Source organism: Schistocerca gregaria, chromosome 2 (genome assembly GCF_023897955.1).
Source record: "Schistocerca gregaria isolate iqSchGreg1 chromosome 2, iqSchGreg1.2, whole genome shotgun sequence".
Lineage (NCBI taxonomy): Eukaryota > Metazoa > Arthropoda > Insecta > Orthoptera > Acrididae > Schistocerca > Schistocerca gregaria.
Window position 1 is genome coordinate 176678677 of NC_064921.1, and position 19840 is coordinate 176698516.

The window sequence follows — 19840 nt, forward strand, 5'->3', positions numbered from 1 at the left end:
AATTCCTCTCTCTCAAACACCACCCTATGGGGAGAGAGGGAGAGTTTTAGTCTTAGCGAATCAAAATTTACGAAGTAAATAAGTATTTTTTATTTATCCGTAGCCATTTTCCACGCAAAACTGAGAACATGAATTTTCTTGAATTACAGCGCAAACTACAAAAAATCAAAACAAATGTTTAAGACAAAGGGACGTAGTTTTTTATGTAGAATCCGATTCTACAATAAAAATGGGTGTTCCCATTTGAAATTTTGAAGTTGCATCCAGCCCCATCCCGAAGGGGCTGGGGTGGCGGGCTAATTTTAGCACCTGCAGATGTCCCCCTCGAAGATAATCAACTTTGGATACTACACAATTTTTCGTGTGAAGTATATTATTCGAGTTAGTTCACTCGTTAGCAAGTAGGATGTCTGGTAAGTTAGTTAGCTAGTCAGATGATTCGTTTGATAATTAAAAGTTGTGTTGCCTCATGACCACTAAACAAACAAAACTTATCTGACTCTGCGGAAAAAATTAATATTTGGGTCAACATTTGTAAAACTCTAATTCCTCTCTCTCAAACCCCACCCCATTGTGAGAGAGGGAGAGTTTTAGTTTTAGCGAATCAAAATTTACGAAGTAAATAAGTATTTTTTATTTATCCGTAACCATTTTACAAGCAAACTTGAGAACATGGATTTTCTTGAATTACAGCGCTAACTGCAAAGAATCAGAACAAATGTTCAAGACAAAATGTACGTAATTTTTTATGTAGAATCTGATTCTGCAATAAAAATGGGTGTTCCCATTTGAAATTTTAAAATTACCTCTCGCCTCATCCCCAAGGGGCTGGGGTGGCTGGCTAATTTTAGCACTAGCAGATGTCCGCCTCGAAAATAATCAAATTTGGATTCTACACATTTTTTCGTGTGAAACTTTTTTTTCGAGTTATTCTGGATTGTCACTTAAAATTTACATCCTGTATAAGGCGTGTCGAGGAAGTGTAGAAAATATTGCAGTCGTTGTCGTAATGTGCCCACAAAGCGTTATCTGACGTCGGGAAGGTCATTATCTTTGACTTACGGGCCAAGGGTGGAAGCATATCCGAAACGATAAGGTTACGGACTGTTTGCATGCTGCCATGGATAAAATACACCATGCACAGCAAAATGGCGTTATCCAAATCAGGCGCCGAGAATGGCGTTATCCAATTCAGGTGCCGAGAACGGCGTTATCCAAATCAGGCGCCGAGAATGGTGTTATCAAAATCAGGCGCCGAGGCAGCTGTGGTGCACTATGGGCCATAGATGACAGGCGTGAATGACGGATGCAGAATGGATGTGCTACTGGTGAGCAATTTATAGCTCAGACGAACCATGGGCCTAACAGCAGTGTTTCCTCAACGACCGTTCAGCGAACTTTGCTCCGCATGTACTCTCCAGCAGGTGCGTGGTTCATGCACCCACGCTGACTGCCGTTCATCGGCGACGAAGACTGGAATTTGCACGCCAGTACCGTGAGTAGACTTCTGATGAGGGGCGCCAGGTGGCCATTTGAGATGAATCACGTTTCATGCTTCATTGGACCGATGGCCGTTCAGTTGTACGGCTTAAAAATCTGACAGGAGACACTCTAGCAGGTGAAGGGGCCGTTATGGTTTGAGGAATGTATTCGTGGCCTTCTCAGTGCGATAGCGTCATTATCGAAAACACAATGGATCAACACAAGAATGTTTATATCCTTGCCGACCATGTCCACGCATATATGCACTTTGTTTCTCCGCGGCACGACAGCAGCTACACTACTGGCCATTAAAATGGCTATACCAAGAAGAAATGCAGATGATAAACGTGTATTCATTGGACAAATATATTATACTAGAACTGACATGTGATTGCATTTTCACGCAATTTGAGTGCATAGATCCTGAGAAATCGGTACCAAGAACAACCACCTCTGGCCGTAATAACGGCCTTGATACGCCTGAGCACTGAGTCAAACAGGGATTGGATGGTGTGTATAGGTACAGCTGCCCGGGCACCTTCAACACGATACCACAGTTCATCAAGAGTAATGACTGGCGTATTGCGACGTGCCAGTTGTTCGGTCACCATTGACCAGACGTTTTCATTTGGTGAGAGATCTGGAGAATGTGCTGGCCAGGGCAGCATTCGAACATTTTCTGTATCCCGAAAGGCCCGTACAGGACCTGCAACATGCGGTCGTGCTTTATTCTACTAAAATGAAGGGTTTCGCAGGGATCGAATGAATAGTAGAGCCACGGGTCGTAACATAACTGAAATGTAACGTCCACTGTTCAAAGTGCCGTCAATGCTAACAAGAGGTGACCGAGACGTGTAACGAATGGCACCCCATATCATCATGCCAGGTGATGCGCCAGTATGGCGATGACGAATACACGCTTCCAATGTGCGTTCACCGCGATGTCGCCAGACACAGATGCGATCAACATGATGCTGTAAACAGAACCTGGATTCATCCGAAAAAAATGACTTGTTGCCATCCGTGCTCCCAGGTTCGTCGTTGAGCACACTATCGCTGGCACTCCTGTCTGTGATGCAGCGTCAAGGGTAACCGCAGCCATGGTCTCCGAGCTGATAGTCCGTGCTGCTGCAAACGTCATCGAACTGTTCGTGTAGATGGTTGTTGTCTTGCAGACGTCCCCGCCTGTTGACTCAGGGATCGAGACGTGGCTGCACGATCCGTTACAGCCATGCGGATAATATGCCTGTCATCTCGAATGCTAGTGATACGAGGCCTTTGGGATCCAGCACGGCGTTCCGTATTACCTTCCTGAACCCACCGATTCCATATACTGCTAACAGTCATTGGATCTCGACCAACGCGAGCAGCAATGTCACGATACGATAAACCGCAATATCGATAGGCTAGAATCCGACTTTCATCAATGTCGGAAACTTGATGATACGCATTTCTCCTCCTTACACGAGGCATCACAACAACGTTTCACCAGACAATGCCGGTCAACTGCTGTTTGTGTATGAGAAATCCGTTGGAAACTTTCCTCATGTCAGCACGTTGCAGGTGTCGCCATCGGCGCCAACCTTATGTGAATGCTCTGAAAAGCTAATCATTTGCATTTCACAGCATGCTCTTCCTGTCTGCTAAATTTAGCGTCTGTAGCACATCATCTTCGTGGTGTAGCAATTTTAATGGCCACTAGTGTACCAGCAGGACAGCGAAACGTGTCGCGCAGCACGCAGTGTAGGTGAGTGTAGGTGTGTAGTTCGAAGAGCGTCAGGATGCGTTTACCCTACTCACCTGGCCACCAGACTTCCCGCTTTTAAGCCCAATAGAGAATTCGTGGGACCACTTCGATCGGGCTGTTTCTCAATTCGGAAAGCTAGCAAGAGCAGTTGGCTTCGGCCACGGCGTCCCCATGGATCCACACCCCTGTCGATACTTTCCAAAACCGCTGTGACTGTTTTCCTATAAGTCTCGCAGCGGTCCAAGCTGCAAAAGGTGGTTATTCCGGCTTTTGACAGGTGGTCACATTAATGTGACTGGCCAGTGTGTTCACTCTCCGCGTGTTTTACAAAACAAATGTGGAAGTTTTTCTTTACAAAAGGAAGTAATTACATCCTTAATCGTTGATAATTATCAGTAGTTTGAAGGTTTAACACAGTAAAGGGAGTATTGCAGTTTCAGTTTACCTTCTATGGTTTCCAGCAATGCTGGTGGATCTCGTCGTAGTGTTCCTGTGTCGGCTGTGCAGGACACTTGAACACGTCCTTCTCGGTGAACGTACGCTACACTGCCCAGTATTATGCACGGAAATTGTCGGAAACTTTTTGGGTCTCATCTTCGCAGAACTGACACACACTGAATACTGACGATTATCAACACAGTAGCATCAGGGTTTGTAGTTTTACTCAGCTTTATATCCCGAAAGAATATGGGCTTCATTTTCAGGCGTCGATAAAAACGCAACCCTTCCAGGATTGCTTCTTCGTCCACCTTTCTGTCCGTCTGTCTCTCAGACCCACTGTTAAGACCGCTTGCTGTCAGGAAAGTGAGCAGATATGACACTGAATTAATTCGAGGTACTAAGGAACGATCCCTCGGGGCTGTAAAAAGTTTAAGATTCTAAATCATTGCTATGAAAATATATCGTAATTTATGTGTTGTTCGGTATTCCTGTTGACTTAGCCACATGAAATTTGACGAGCACCAAGGTTTCGACATAAAAGAAAAATCCAAAAAATAGTTAATTTGTAATTATATCACTTTTGAATTTTTGCTGTTTGTTGTCCATTTGTCTGTCCGTCTGTTAGGACAGCCTTTTGCCAGGAATGTTTAGAGGTTGAAACTTCTTTATTTAAATGAGTGTGTCTGCACTTAAATTGCAGTGTGACTGAGGAGATGAAACTTCTACGTCTGAAATAGATGAGTAAAACTCAACGTACTGAGCCTACTTTCACTTTACTTATTCTTATCATATCAACACTGACCCACAATATTCCAGCGCAACGCAACCTGGCTGCTCAAAAAATTACAACCTCATTTCAGATAATTAATTCAACAGAATGGCCTTGACTAAGAAGAAATCTTAACAATAACCTATACATTTCATTAAGCTCTTACCTCACAAAAATCTTCATTAAGCGAACTACTGCAGTACAGCGAGCGTCAATACTGCCATCTAAATAAAAGATTCTAACTACTAAAGCCACTAACTACTAATAGGTGTGTGGTTAGCAAAGGAAAAATTTTGTTGCAAACCAAATAATGTATTTTTTAACCTTAATAATCTGACACCCATTTCAAATACGAATATAAATCGTCATTGACATCTAGTACAAAGGTATATAATCATGAATAATATTCAATCTCCAAGTCGAACATGTACAGATCTTTAGCCTACGCTAACACTTCAACCTCTACATTCCATTAATGCTAACTTCTCACATCTAACATCCATCACTGCTGACTGTTCACTTCCAACAGTATTTCTATCGCTGCTGGCGACTAACTTCCAACTGCCCAACAGTACTGGCGATTAGCTTCTAACAACGAGTCCGACTAGCCACAGAGTCTCTTAGAAAGAGCCGGCCGCTGTGACCCAGCGGTTCTAGGCACTTCAGCCCAGAACTGCGCTGCTGCTACGGTCGTAGGTTCGAATCCTGCCTCGAGCATGGAGTGTGTGATGTCCTTAGTTTAGTTAGGTTTAAGTAGTTCTAAGTCTAGGGCACTGATGACTTCAGATGTTAAGTCCCATAGCGCAGTCAGAGATCCAATGCAAAGCGCTACACTGAACTGCCAACACACAAGCACCCCACACACAAGTTGTACAGTTGAAATTTCCACCGAATACTGAGGTCTGCGGTCCCTTGTTGGTGTAATAAATTTAAGCTTCTAACTCAGCTCAGTTAAAAGATACGGCCAAGTACGCCACATATTTTGAGACTCGGAAACTCAGTGATCAAAACCAGTCCATGAACTATTTATATACATGTAGGGCCTGGTGTGGTACTAGAGGGAGCTGTAGAGGGCAAAAACTGTAGAGGAAGACAGAACTTGGACTACGACAAGCAAATAATTGAGGACGTAGGTTGCAAGTGCTACTCTGAGATGAAGAGGTTAGTTAGCACAGGAAAGGAATTCGTGGCGGGCCGCATCAAACCAGTCAGTAGACTGATGAAAAAAAAAAGGCCTCGTGGTCTAGCGGTAAAACGTGTGCACGGAAATATGGAAGGTGTTGGGAGTCCCCAGCAACAACAATAGGTGGTTCAGATACCACCTCCATTTTCCGGAGTTGGATGACTGGGGTGGGTTGGGGACATGCAAATCGGCGAAGGGGCGTCCAGGCAGGCAGCTGAGCGACACGAAATTATCATCATTATGTACAAATGGAACACTCAAATCGCCAGTCCTACTCGTACCTACCCTGTTTCTTATACACCCTGTGTATGGGTTTCCGTACTACTCTTGCACAGTGCCAAAGAGGCCGCCAGCTTAATGTCCCCCTCCAGGGATGATTCCACGTCAACAGTCGCTACACGGCTCAACTCCATGATACACTACATAGGTGTTTACGGCTCTCCTGGATCATCAGCAACTGTTACAACATTACCTGCTGGTGTTGCTGATCAAATATATTTAAGGAAAATATCCTCAATTTCAAACTGGACATGGAATAGGGCTATAACACGAGCGACGTCAGCGATTTTAGATACGGATAGTAATGTTCTGTAAAACTGCGGTTTCAGAAAACTGCATACCATACAGGTAAGTGACACGTTACAGAGCATAGAGCATCTTTCCAAGTTTCGACTCATAGTACGCCCCGGTCATGCGGTTGTAATGCGCTCTACTAGCAGCTGGCGTGTCAGAGCATAGCAGATAATGGAAAGATGAACGCGTTTTGTGTCCCTGAAATGGCTAAATGTGAATTAATTCTGATAGTTCAGCGACGATTTCACACCAAATATCAGGCGAGAGCTGTAATAGGCGAAACAGTTCGGGGTGGTACATATCATTCTGTGGGTCAGACCGACATACGTGATGCGAAGGCAACGGGCTGGCCGGGAGAGTCAGCAGAGACGCTGGAGCGTGTGTAGGAACCATTCGTCATGAACCTGAAGAAACTAACGAAATGTCTGAGCAGAGAACTGCAGACACCTCAGTAACTGGCACGTTCTACACAAACGGCTGTGTGTGAAACTCCTCCAGCTTCATTTTTTACATGCGCCGACTACTCGCGACAAGGAGCCCCATTTTGACTGTTGCAATGGGTTGCAGCAGCTACTGGAGGGAGATGGTTTTTCACAGAAGCTGGTTTTCATTTGTCTGGAAAGGTGAATCGACCTAATGCGCCTGTTTGTGGCACAGAACACACACACAAGTTTGTTGAACACATTCATAGCGTTCCTAAACACAACACCTTTCATGCTACGTCCCCTTCGAAAGTGAAACTGACTAGACATACTGCAGTAGAGTCTTGTACCATAACTAGCTCGTCACCCGCTGCTTCGATCGCTTACACTGTAAGGCCCACACAGATTCTGTTTTGTTTTGGATGTCTTTAACGGAATTTTAATATTGTTCATAAATTACGACACTAAACACTTTATGTTATTTAAGGCCATAGACGAATGATCTCTTCCGAATGTACATCTGTCCACAAAACTATTCTGGTAGGTGGAGTGGGAGGCTTTCCATAAAGCTGTCTTCTGAGTTCTTGTGGTGATATTTCCATAGAAACTTTCATCTTCTAACACTTCCTTATCCAGAATGAGATTTTCACTCTGCAGCGGAGTGTGCGCTGATATAAAACTTCCTGGCAGATTAAAACTGTGTGACGGACCGAGACTCGAACTCGGGACCTTTGCCTTTCGCGAGCAAGGCTGGTACAGCACTTGCCCGCGAAAGGCAAAAGTCCCGCGTTCGAGTCTCGGTCCGGCACACAGTTTTAATCTGCCAGGAAGTTTCACATTTCTTTATTTCTAACCAAGAAGTGAAATTCCAATTTTAATACACTTGGCTTTCTAAATTTTTTAATGCAACGATATATTTTCTAAAAAAAATTTCATCCCTTTAAGAGCTGAATTTCGAAAAACACTGAAACACGGATTTTTTTATTTCTAACAGAGAAGTCAGATATTAATTTTCATAAATGTAGCTTAAAAATGCTTTGCTGGTTAAATGATAATGATTGATTTAAGAAAGTGCTCACCCAATATTACATCCCGTCTGTGGTCGAATTTCCAAATAAGGCTGAAACATGTATTTTTTTAAATTTCTGACTTGGAAGATAAATACCAGTTTTCTGCCTATAAAATAGCCTTACGAGTAATGTATTCCAAATTGCCTTTCATTCTCTGTTTCACCATCTTTAGGTGTGGAATTTCGAACAATTCCTTCTTAAACGATGCCTACAGTCTGGGTTGGGCGATGATGACACAGTGAGTCAGTCAGGACATTTTCTTTTATTTATAGAGATTATAGAGAGACAGTAGATACTTCATTTTATAACAAGACGCTGCTCCGGCACGCATTCTTTCAGACACCCTTGATTACCTTGATGCCGAATTGCCTCAGCTTTGACATGGATGTTCTTCCCATCTTGGTTTTTCTTTTCAGTCATCTGGTCATCTGAATTTACTCCATATGATTCCTTATTGTGGGGTTATGTGAAACATCTTGTATTCTTCCTTTCTCTGCCGCTTAAGCTGGAAGATCTTAAGTCGCCGATATCAGCCATGGGGCGTATACAGCAAGAGTTTTACTATCGTATTTACGTTTGACATTATACACTCACAGCCCATACTGATCGTATGTAATGTGTGCTAAATATTAGAGAGATGAGCTATCCACTGCTATGTCTCAATTCCCTGTACATCTTCTAGTATCATGTGCCCTGGGAAAGTACTTATGAATAAGTCCGTGTAATTCTGCCTACGCCATGTTCTGATAACACATTTGAAGCGTTCTGGATTTAGTGTAAAGAAGGCACCCTGTCAAGTTTGACTGTTGATTTTTATAGAAAACTGTAAGGAAGAACTTTCTTATATGGTGTGCCATGTTTTCTGTCTACAGGTCATCCGAAGGTCCGCCTCTTCATCACGCAGGGTGGTCTTCAGAGCATGAACGAAGCAACGTACCACGCAGTGCCGTTCCTAGTCATCCCGTTCTTCGCTGACCAGGCGCACAATGCAGCCAAGATTGCGCAGGCGGAGCTGGGAGTCAGACTGGAGTTCGAGGACGTCACCAAAGAAACAGTGCTGCGCAGTTCGCGTTCAGTTCTGGAGGATCCGAAGTAGGTATTCCTCCCTGTTTTCACTCACGCTTTGAGGTGAAACTCCTGGAAGAGAGTAACACACCTGTTCCTTCCTGCCTCGATTTCTTTCTCATGTTTTATTTTCGCTAGAGGCACCAGATCATTAGACACGGAAACTATCGGATTGCTTTAGAAACTTACGGGAAAACTGCCTTCGATAACTGCCGACATTTCGACAGGTGTATTCTCTGTCATTTTCAAGGCACAAATGCAACCAGAGATCGCTCGCTGTGCAACGGGATTTAAAACCTCGGTAAGCGAGGCATATGCCGAAAGAGAACATACACAAATACACACACACACACACACACACACACACACACACACACACACACAGAGAGAGAGAGAGAGAGAGAGAGAGAGAGAGAGAAACACAAACACACATACACACACACAATGAAAGATGACCAACATCAGAAGTTACCAATGGTGATTACCGATAACCAGTGGGTGAGATTGCATTACCTCCGTGTCCCTCTATTGTTTGACCAGCAGTAAAGCCAGATTCAAAGCATATATTTCCATCACTGTCTATATTACTTGCTAAAATTTTAATTTAGGTTGTTTCCTTAACATTGTCCCAATAGCTGGAAGTTAAATGCTGGGATCTCCATGTTGTTATATTCCTCAGGGTCACCGGTGTAAAGTGAATGTTCTATTGCAGCAGATTTGTTCGGCTTTTTGCAAGCGTTTGTGGCTGTTATGCTTGACACCCTGTTAGTTCGGGGTACTGATAGTCCGAACAGTGCATAACATGTGGACATCTTATAAAGTTGCTATACTCACCAGTGGTATTCCGCGACACGTGTACCTTAAGTACCGTAATTAATGAAAACAAGGCGTCGAATCCGAAGATAAATGCTTATCAATAGAATCTGGACAGCCACAACCTGATCGTTATCCCATGGGTGTTTACAGTGAATAATAACGATCCAAATGTAAAATAAATAAATAAATAAATAAATGATAATAATTTATAGTTTCACTGTAGTTAGCCTAATCTTGTATAAGAAAATTGATGGAATGAATTTAGGTTCCAGAATATAAACGGTCGCCAGCCCCAAAACGAGCAAAGGTTAAATTTGGTAAATGATAGTAACGACTTCGAAATCACGCAAATACTAGCCAGGAATGGTAGTGGGGAACTAATCAATATGCACTCGCGCGATCTTAGATGTAGAAATCGCATGTAATTTGAAGACTAAAGACGTTGATTTTGAATACAATTATAGCTGCGAAAACCAAAAATGTGGAATGACTAGTAACACTTACTGGAAACTGAAATGTACTTCTAATAATTTCCGGGTATGCAGCCGGATCCCGTCGACATTCTGCCACGATATTTCGGCCCAGAGACGTCCGGCCATCATCAGGTGAGTACACAACTACTGAAGAGCCCAGGTGCAGTCGCGGTATTTATACCGATTCTCGCGCACGTGTTGACATGCGCGGCATAGCCGAGTTGTACGTGCTGCCCTCGGTGGTGAAAGTAAAAGATCATCTAGTCATTGAGTATCGAATGACGCTGTCTATTCCGCTGTGAATGTATAATTTTAATAACAGGATTCCAAGTTTTATCCAGTTGAAAGCCGTTGTCACGATTTATAAGATTATCGGCAAGACGTATTTCCACTGATTCCTTGATTACGGAATCCCAAAATCCGGAAACCGGAGCTAAAATTTTTGTTCCATTGTATTCCATTGAATGTCCCAATGAAATACAGTGCTCTGCTACTGCCGATTTTGACGGTTGCCGCAGACGGGTGTATCTTTCATGTTCTGTACATCGTTCATGGACAGTTCTTGTCGTCTGGCCAATATATGCAGAGCCACATTCACAGGGAATTTTGTAAACGCCTGCTTTCTTCAGTTTTAAATCGTCTTTAACGGATCCAACCAGGGCCCGGTTCTTTGCTGGTGGACGGAAGATAACCTTGATTTTATTCTTCTTCAGTAATCGGCCTATTTTCGACGACACATTCCCCGCGTATGGAAGAAACGCTGTTGATTTAAAGTCGTCATCAGCGTCCTCAGTGCGTTGCTTCTTGTTATGACAGTTGCGCATGGCCTTTCTTATTTGGCGTGAAGTGTAGCCATTCTCTTTAAAAACCTTCTCCAAGTGTTCTAATTCTGCGTGGAGGTTTTCATCGTCCGATATTACATGCGCTCGATGTATTAAGGTACTGAGAACGCCGGCTGTTTGTGCTGGGTGGTGGCAGCTTGACGCCTGGAGATACAGATCTGTGTGAGTCGGTTTCCTGTACACAGAATGTCCTAATGACCCATCATTTTTACGGCATACTAGCACGTCTAGAAATGATAAAGTGCCATCTTTTTCAATCTCCATCGTGAATTTGAGTTTAAACTCTTTACATGAGAACATCAAATTCACGATGGAGATTGAAAAAGATGGCACTTTATCATTTCTAGACGTGCTAGTATGCCGTAAAAATGATGGGTCATTAGGACATTCTGTGTACAGGAAACCGACTCACACAGATCTGTATCTCCAGGCGTCAAGCTGCCACCACCCAGCACAAACAGCCGGCGTTCTCAGTACCTTAATACATCGAGCGCATGTAATATCGGACGATGAAAACCTCCACGCAGAATTAGAACACTTGGAGAAGGTTTTTAAAGAGAATGGCTACACTTCACGCCAAATAAGAAAGGCCATGCGCAACTGTCATAACAAGAAGCAGCGCACTGAGGACGCTGATGACGACTTTAAATCAACAGCATTTCTTCCATACGCCGGGAATGTGTCGTCGAAAATAGGCCGATTACTGAAGAAGAATAAAATCAAGGTTATCTTCCGTCCACCAGCAAAGAACCGGGCCCTGGTTGGATCCGTTAAAGACGATTTAAAACTGAAGAAAGCAGGCGTTTACAAAATTCCCTGTGAATGTGGCTCTGCATATATTGGCCAGACGACAAGAACTGTCCATGAACGATGTACAGAACATGAAAGATACACCCGTCTGTGGCAACCGTCAAAATCGGCAGTAGCAGAGCACTGTATTTCATTGGGACATTCAATGGAATACAATGGAACAAAAATTTTAGCTCCGGTTTCCGGATTTTGGGATTCCGTAATCAAAGAATCAGTGGAAATACGTCTTGCCGATAATCTTATAAATCGTGACAACGGCTTTCAATTGGATAAAACTTGGAATCCTGTTATTAAAATTATACATTCACAGCGGAATAGACAGCGTCATTCGATACTCAATGACTAGATGATCTTTTACTTTCACCACCGAGGGCAGCACGTACAACTCGGCTATGCCGCGCATGTCAACACGTGCGCGAGAATCGGTATAAATACCGCGACTGCACCTGGGCTCTTCAGTAGTTGTGTACTCACCTGATGATGGCCGGACGTCTCTGGGCCGAAATATCGTGGCAGAATGTCGACGGGATCCGGCTGCATACCCGGAAATTATTAGAAGAACAAATACGCCGGGAAAATTTCAGAAGTCACATGAAATGTACTACTCACCGTAATTTTGTTTGGATGTTTGCATGATCGTGACCAAATTTAATTGCTGCTCTTGACTTATTACTGTTCATATGTTGCCGTAAAAACTTCCATTCATAGCAACAACTATTTATCAGTACTAATGATAAGTAGACTTACGCACATAACATCATTTACAGAAAACAACATACACCCATAAAATTACTTTGACTACAAGAAAGCCAGCATACTTTTGTCATAGAAATACAAATTTTCTGTACATATTTTTTAGTTTGAACTGATAGTCTGCGGTAGTAGTGAAATACTGTATGGACAACTATAGTTACTACAGCTTTTTACTACACTAATTAATTGATTGAAAATGAACTGTAAATATTGCTGACTGTTTTTTTAACTACATTGCTGTCCTAAATTAAAAAAGCAAATAGAAATTTTGCAAGATTGCGTTTATTTTGACATAAAACAGTGCAGACAGGTGAAAGTAAAGTAGAAACAATCTGAAGAATACAGAACGTAATCAACTGCAACATACATAACAATAGACAAAAAGTTCTTAGTTTTTTTCCAACTTAACGGATTTTCACACACATTCTGGCAACTGGCTAATGTGCGCAGTATGTGGTGTAGCCACTTCTGTCATCAATACAGGTCTGACAACGACGGGATTTGCTGTGGATGACGTCATAAATCTCACGTTGAGGCAGTAACACCCATTCTTCTTGGAGAGTTGCACGCAGTCTTGGAGAGTGGTTGCTGGATGCCGAAGTAATTCAGTCCGTCTCCCTAGTACATCCTAGACATGCTCTATGGAATTCATATGGGGCGACTGAGGAGATCACGTCATGCGTTCAATATCTTCCGTTTCCAAGAAAACATCGATCACCCGTGCTCTATGACGTCGAGCATTCTCGCCAATCAGTAGAAGTCTGGGCCGTCAGCACGTCGCAACAGTCGCAAATGAGGTTCCAAGACTCCTCACGGTACATGACGTCGCCGATTAACCCGTACAATTTCATGAAGAGGTGTTCGAGTGGTCAACATAATCGCTTCCCGCACCATTAGGGATTCTCCTCGATATCGGTCTCATTCCACAATGCTTGTGTCCCGAAATCGTCCTCCACGTTCCTTCCAGATGTGAATGCTTGGCGGATCACTCCCCGGACCAAATCGGGACTCATCTGTGAAAAGAACATTGGCCCACTGTTCGACATCCAGGTGGTATGTTGACGATTCCGCTCTAGAAGTTCCCTGTGACGTTGTGGTGGTAGTCTGATAATCACTGAATGGCAGTGCACTGACATTTGACCGCGAGTCAGTCATACAGTAAAAACAGAATGTCACGTCTTTAACATAAACCTCTGTGAAGGGGTGGATGAAGTTGACAAATCATTCCCCATACTGTACCCTTTGTCGTGCTCACCTCCCTGCTGAAGTCACTTCTGTTAGTCCCCGGGACAACTGGTTCTTCCGTAAGGCTCCGATCTCTTGTTGTGCACAACCTTCCACAAGTACTGCCATACATGCCGTTTGCGTATTGTCCATTGTTGCGTAAACATTGTCTGCTATTGTTATCAATGCCTGGACATCGACTTTTGCGCAGGTAACTACCGCCTTCTTGATGCACCGGGCATTTGTCCCAGCCAAATGTGCTGCAGTGTCACGTCAGGTAAGGCTTCTTCTGCGACGAAGCCCCGCAGGTGTCGCCAGTACTCGGAGGAGGTCCTGTCGCTCATCTGTTCGTTCTTCAGCACGTGTTGTATGCGTTCATCAAGTGGTTTAGACGTTCTGATGATCAGTAACTTCTCTAAAATTGTATATTGCAGATCCTTAGTGGGCTGAAGCATTACGTCCGTGGTAATAGTAGCAGCTTTTGCCTCCAATATGTTTACGGTCACAGCAAGTTTCGTGTGTTCATCAGTTATTCCATTTTTCTCGAATGCCAGTTCCAACATCGCGAACCAAAGTTCCGCACTTTGAACTGCGGCTTTCTCGTCTCTGCACATTTGCCGTTAACTGCCGTCCGTGGACTCATCGTTGTACTATTTTGCTCTTCTATTGACGATTGCAATTTCCTGATCAAAAAAGGACCAATAACATAGTTCGCACGAGTGCGAGCAGTCGAAGTGACGGCAGAATGGAGTTGCGAAGCATCTATGGTGTGGTACAGAGGTGTGTGTTGCGCAGAAATATCAAGTGGATATATATACTCGTAAGTTAACAAGCATGTTTATGGTCACAGTATCTGGTCGCAAGAAGGTATTGAAATTAATGAAAATTGTGTATTGTGTGGCTCAAATTTATTCAAGTTGCTCGTTAATGAAGAAGAGACAATAACGAATTGCATAATAATCTTTACATCGCACCACAAGCAGCTCATCGCAAAGTAAGACCCAACCAGTATTCTGGAGCTGTGGAATAGGCATATCAGTTTTATAGTAACTTTTTTGGAACATTAGTGTGTGTTTAATAAAAGCATAAACTTTGCGAGTGGAACTTTATTGTCCTAAGTCGGTAACCATCAACATGATCCTATCCTCCTCACCATAGTGTCCGAGCAAGGCATGAGTGAATGAAATACCATCGTGTCCAAAATTAAAGCACAAACTGTTACTTCCCCCGTCCTGCGTCTAAATCTCGATATAATCCTAAAAAACTGTCAACTGCGATCGTGTTCTGCACGGAAGATGGCATTCCGATCCACCGACAACCATGGCAACTATGACGTCAGGGCATCTATCTAGCAGGGTAGTGTTTGCAGGGTTGTTCTACTTCCACAATCGCTGTGTGCACAGTCACAGGCAGGGGCGGGTGGCATATAGAAGATGCCTACAGATTCTATCCTGTGGAGGGCCATAGCAAGAATGGAAGCAGGTAACTCGCAAACTGATGTGGCCCGATGGCTTAACGTGAATCGTTCTGTTGTTTCTCGGATGTGGCGCCAATTTATAGAGACCGAAACAGTATTCCAAAGACCAGACCATGGCCCAACATGTACGATAGCAGAAAGACAGGAAAGTTATTTGGCTGTAAGGGCATGACGGTACCGCCTTAGTACTGAACGGCAACTGGCATTTGACCTCGCAGCATCCGCTGGACTTGTTGTATCGAGACAAACGGTGTACAGAAAGTTTCGGCAGAGGGGCCTTTATTGTCGAAGGCCTGCTGTATGTGTACCTGTGATGCGCCTTCACAGAAGGGAACTTCTAGAGCGGCAATTTGCGTCACCGATAACGACTTACTGCGCCGACGACATGGAGGTGCATTTAGGATACAGAGTTCCATTTGAACTTTGCGCTACCGGAGGTGTCAGAAGTCATATTAGGTGCTGACTTCCTCTGTAATGTGGGAATCTAGATGACCATCAGTGTTGAATAGATTAAAAGAGATGGTACGCTTTTACGAAAGATACGTCGCACGACAGGTTGCATGCAGAAAGGGGTGGCACGGTGCTAAAATGGCAGCACAAGGGCACTTCATCCAACGGTGTCGCAAAACATTAGAACCACGACCAGTCAGCCAGTATCACAAAGAGGAAAAAGGTTAGCCTCGAATAGCTCTATAGTGTCGAAGGCAGAATTCGAAATTTTATTACAAGCAAGTGTGATAAGTACATACGATAGACCATGGGCATCGCTTTTACACTTAGTAAAAAAGGAGGACAGTACTTTGATGACTATCGGAAGTTAAACTCCCGCACAGTTTCAGGCAGTTACCCAATAATCAACTTCAGAGATTTTACCACTGCCCTCCCAGTATCGCAAACAGTGCGATACGCATAACCTTCTGAAGAAGGGCAGTAAGTGTTCGAAACTGGTCAATAAATTACATTTCTTATGTGTGTCTGCTTGCATATTATTTCATTAAACCATTCGGGTTGTTCGAGTACGTTCGAGTACGTCAGAACGCCTTTCGGCCTTCAAAACGTGGTGCAGACGTGGCAGAGATTTGTGGACTAGGTACTACTGGGTTTAAAGTGTTGTTTCGAGTATGCAGATGATATATTGGTGTACTCAGAGACAAAAGAGTTGCATGAAGAACACCTGAAGTCCGTTTTCGAGAAAAATAAGAAATTTGGAATAGCTGTCAATGAGGAAAACCGCCCCTTCCGACAGCAGCAGGTGACACTTTTGTGTCACATGATGTCGGCATACGTAATATACCTCCTGGCGGATAAAATTGCAGCCAATTTCCGAGGACTTAGACGATTTTCAGAGTCAGTAAATTTCTGCCGTCACTCCTGCTAGGTGGAGCCGAGTTTCAGGCACCACTGACAGTGGCGCAGCGCTTGAAGTGGACCCCAGACATGCAAAAGGTATTCCACCAAGTGAAAGCAGATGTGAAGAAAGCGGTTCTCTTGGCACACCCGATACTACAAGCACCATTGGCCGTAGTGGTATACGCAAGCCAACGGGCAATAGCAGCAGCCCTCCGTCAAATTTCAGAAACCCCTGGCAGCCTCTGATTTTCTTTTCACGCAAACTCACAGGATTGCAGGTCAAACAGATCGCGTACGATAGAGAGCTTATGGCAATGTACGAAACCGTTAAGTATTTTCGTCCCTACATTGAGGACGGAGCCTTCACTATTTAAACGGATCACAAACCTACACCAATGGCCATTAAAATTGCTACACCACGAAGATGACGATATATAGACGCGAAATTTAACCGAGAGGAAGAAGATGCTGTGATATGAAAATGATTAGGTTTTCAGAGCATTCACACAAGGTTGCGCCGGTGGCGACACCTACAACCTGCTGACATTGGGAAAGTTTCCAACCAATTTCTCATACACAAACAGCAGTTGATCGGCGTTGCCTGGTGAAACGTTGTTGTGATGCCTCGTGTAAGGAGCACAAAGGCGTACCATCACGTTTCTGATAAAGGTTTGCGGTTTAAGGTATCGCGACATTGCTGCTCGCGTTGGTCGAGATCCAATGACTGTTAGCAGAATATGGAATCGGTAGGTTCAGGAAGGTAATACGGAACGCCGTGCTGGAGCCCGACGGCCTCGTATCACCAGCAGTCGAGATAGAAGGCATCTTATCCGCATGGCTGTAACGGATCATGCAGCCACGTCTCGATCCCTGAGTCAGCAGGTGGGCACGTCTGCAAGACAACAACCATCTACACGAACAGTTCGACGACGTTTGCAGCAGCACGGACTATCAGCTCGGAGACCATGGCTGCGGTTACTCTTGACGCTGCATCATAGACAGGAGCGCCTGCGATGGTGTGCTCAACGACGAACCTGGGTGTACAAAGGGTAAAAAATCATTTTTCCGGATGAATCCAGTTTCTGTTTACAGCATCATGATGGTCGCATCCGTGTTTGGCGACATCGAGGTGAATGCACATTCGTCATCGCCATTCTGGCGTATCACCCGGCGAGATGGTATGGGGTGTCACGTTACACGTGTCGGCCACCTCTTGTTCGCTTTGACGGCACTTTGAACAGTGGACGTTACATTTCAAGATGTGTTACGACCCGTGGCCGTACCCTTCATTCGATCCCTGTGAAACCCTACATTTCAGCAGGATAATTCACGGCCGCATGTTGCAGGTCCTTTACGGGCCTTTCTGGATACAGAAAATGTTCGACCTCTGCCCTGGCCACCACATTCTCGAGATCTCTCACGAATTGAAAACGTCTGATCAATGGTGGCCGAGCAACTGGCTCGTCACAATACACCAGTCACTACTCTTGTTGAACTGTGGTATCGTGTTGAAGCTGCATGGGGATCTGTATCTGTACACGCTGTCCAAGCTCTGGTTGACTCAATGCCGAGGCTTATCAGGGCCGTTATTACGGCCAGAGGTGATTGTTCTGGGTACTGATTTCCTAGGATCTATGCACCAAAATTACGTGCAAATGTAATCATATGTCAGTTCTAGTATAATATATTTGTCCAATGAATACCCGTTTGTCATCTGCATGTCTTCTTGGTGTAGCAATTTTAATGGCCAGTAGTGTATTACAATCGCATTAAGCAACTCTAAGGGCGAGTGCTGCCCACGACCAGCCCGACAACTGGAGCTCATTGGGCAGTTCACGACTGATTTGCGTCGTATTAAGCGAGCGGAAAACGTCGCGGCAGAGATCCGGTCAGGGGTCAATACTATCTCGCAGACAGCCGATTATGAACATTTGGCGCCGGCCGGAGTGGCAGAGCGTTTCTAGGCGCTTCAGTCTGGGATCGTTCGACCGCTATGGTCGCAGGTTCTAATCCTGCTTCGGGTATGGATGTGTGTGATGTCCTTAGGTTAGTTAGGTTTAAGTAGTTCTAAGTTCTATGACCTCTGATGTTAAGTCCCATAACGCTGAGAGCCAGTTGAACCAGTTGAACATTTGGCAGTTGCACAGACCCCTGACCGCAACCACGAGAGTACCGGCAAGACATCACTACTAGACTGAAACTTTAGCATGTCGGCGGGGACGAAAGTTAGCAGTTGGTGTGACATGCCACAAGACAAACGTCGACCTTGTGCTGCAGAAGTTGCCCTTCGATAGCATCCACGGGCTGGCGCACCTCAGTGCGAACACTACTGTAAAACAGCTGACGGACCAGTTTGTGTGGCCAAGCATTAAGAAATATTGCCGAAGGTGGGCAAAAACGTGCATAGCATGTCAAAAATGCAAGGTCTGACGACGTGTGCACACACTAGTAAAAGAATTTCCACCAGTTATGGAGCACTTTGATCACGTTCAATTAGACGTCGTAGGACTGCAGCCGCCCTTAAGAGGCTACCGTTATTTGTTTTCTGCTGTCGACCGGTTCATGCGATGGGCATAAGAGACGCCGTTGGTTGACATATCGATGGAAACAGTGACACGAGTGCTTCTGGGGACTTGAGTTGCTGGTTTCAATTGCCCTCTACATGTGACCACAGACCAATTTGAATCGACGTCATTTTTAGAGATGGCAAACTTGTGTGGATTCCGGCACCACCACTCGACAGCGTACCACCCTGAATGTAATGGCATGGTCGAGCGTTGGCAGAGGATCTGGATGGCTGCCTTGATGTGCCGTGCCGAGAGCTGAACTCCAGTTTTACCAGTTCTGTTGTTGGGATTGCGGACCGCTTGTGTTTCAGATTTGGGAGCTTCCACAGCAGAATTCATTTATGGGAAAGCCCTACGCCTGCCAGTAGAATTGTTTGCTGCACCAACGGAAGCAACGGTAAGAGACATGTCCTGCGTTTTGCAGCAAGTGCGAGGACACGTTTCCAAACTACATCCGGCACCGGGTTCTCGGCACGGAGACAGGTGCAGTACGATGGATCCTGCAACAGCCATACTCTGGGCTGTCAGCTTTCACGGAAAGCAGCTAACCGTCTCTATAGACGGGTTGAAAGCTGCCCACTTGCTGTTGCCCGAGGGAGAGACAGGACAACAGTGACAAACAGAGACGGCCTCTGCTCCGCTGGAACGGCAGAAAGAAGAGACGACGTGGGTTGAGAGCCCAGTAGCCTCAACGAACGAATCTGGCAGCGTTGGGAAAGGAGGCCCAGATGCCTCTGAGGCGTTCTAAACCTGGCAGACGCATAGCATTCAAGTAC

At 44.7% G+C, this 19840-nt stretch overlaps 1 protein-coding gene across 2 annotated transcripts in view; it reads left to right on the top strand.

Moving 5' to 3' along the window:
* LOC126336628 (UDP-glycosyltransferase UGT5-like) overlaps nucleotides 1–19840 on the top strand; it is a 192442-nt gene that overhangs the window by 163679 nt on the left and 8923 nt on the right. For both annotated transcript variants that reach the window (XM_050000521.1, XM_050000520.1), the window contains exon 6: nucleotides 8560–8779. In XM_050000521.1, the coding sequence (XP_049856478.1) occupies nucleotides 8560–8779 (220 nt within the window). The remainder of the gene's footprint in view (nucleotides 1–8559; nucleotides 8780–19840) is intronic.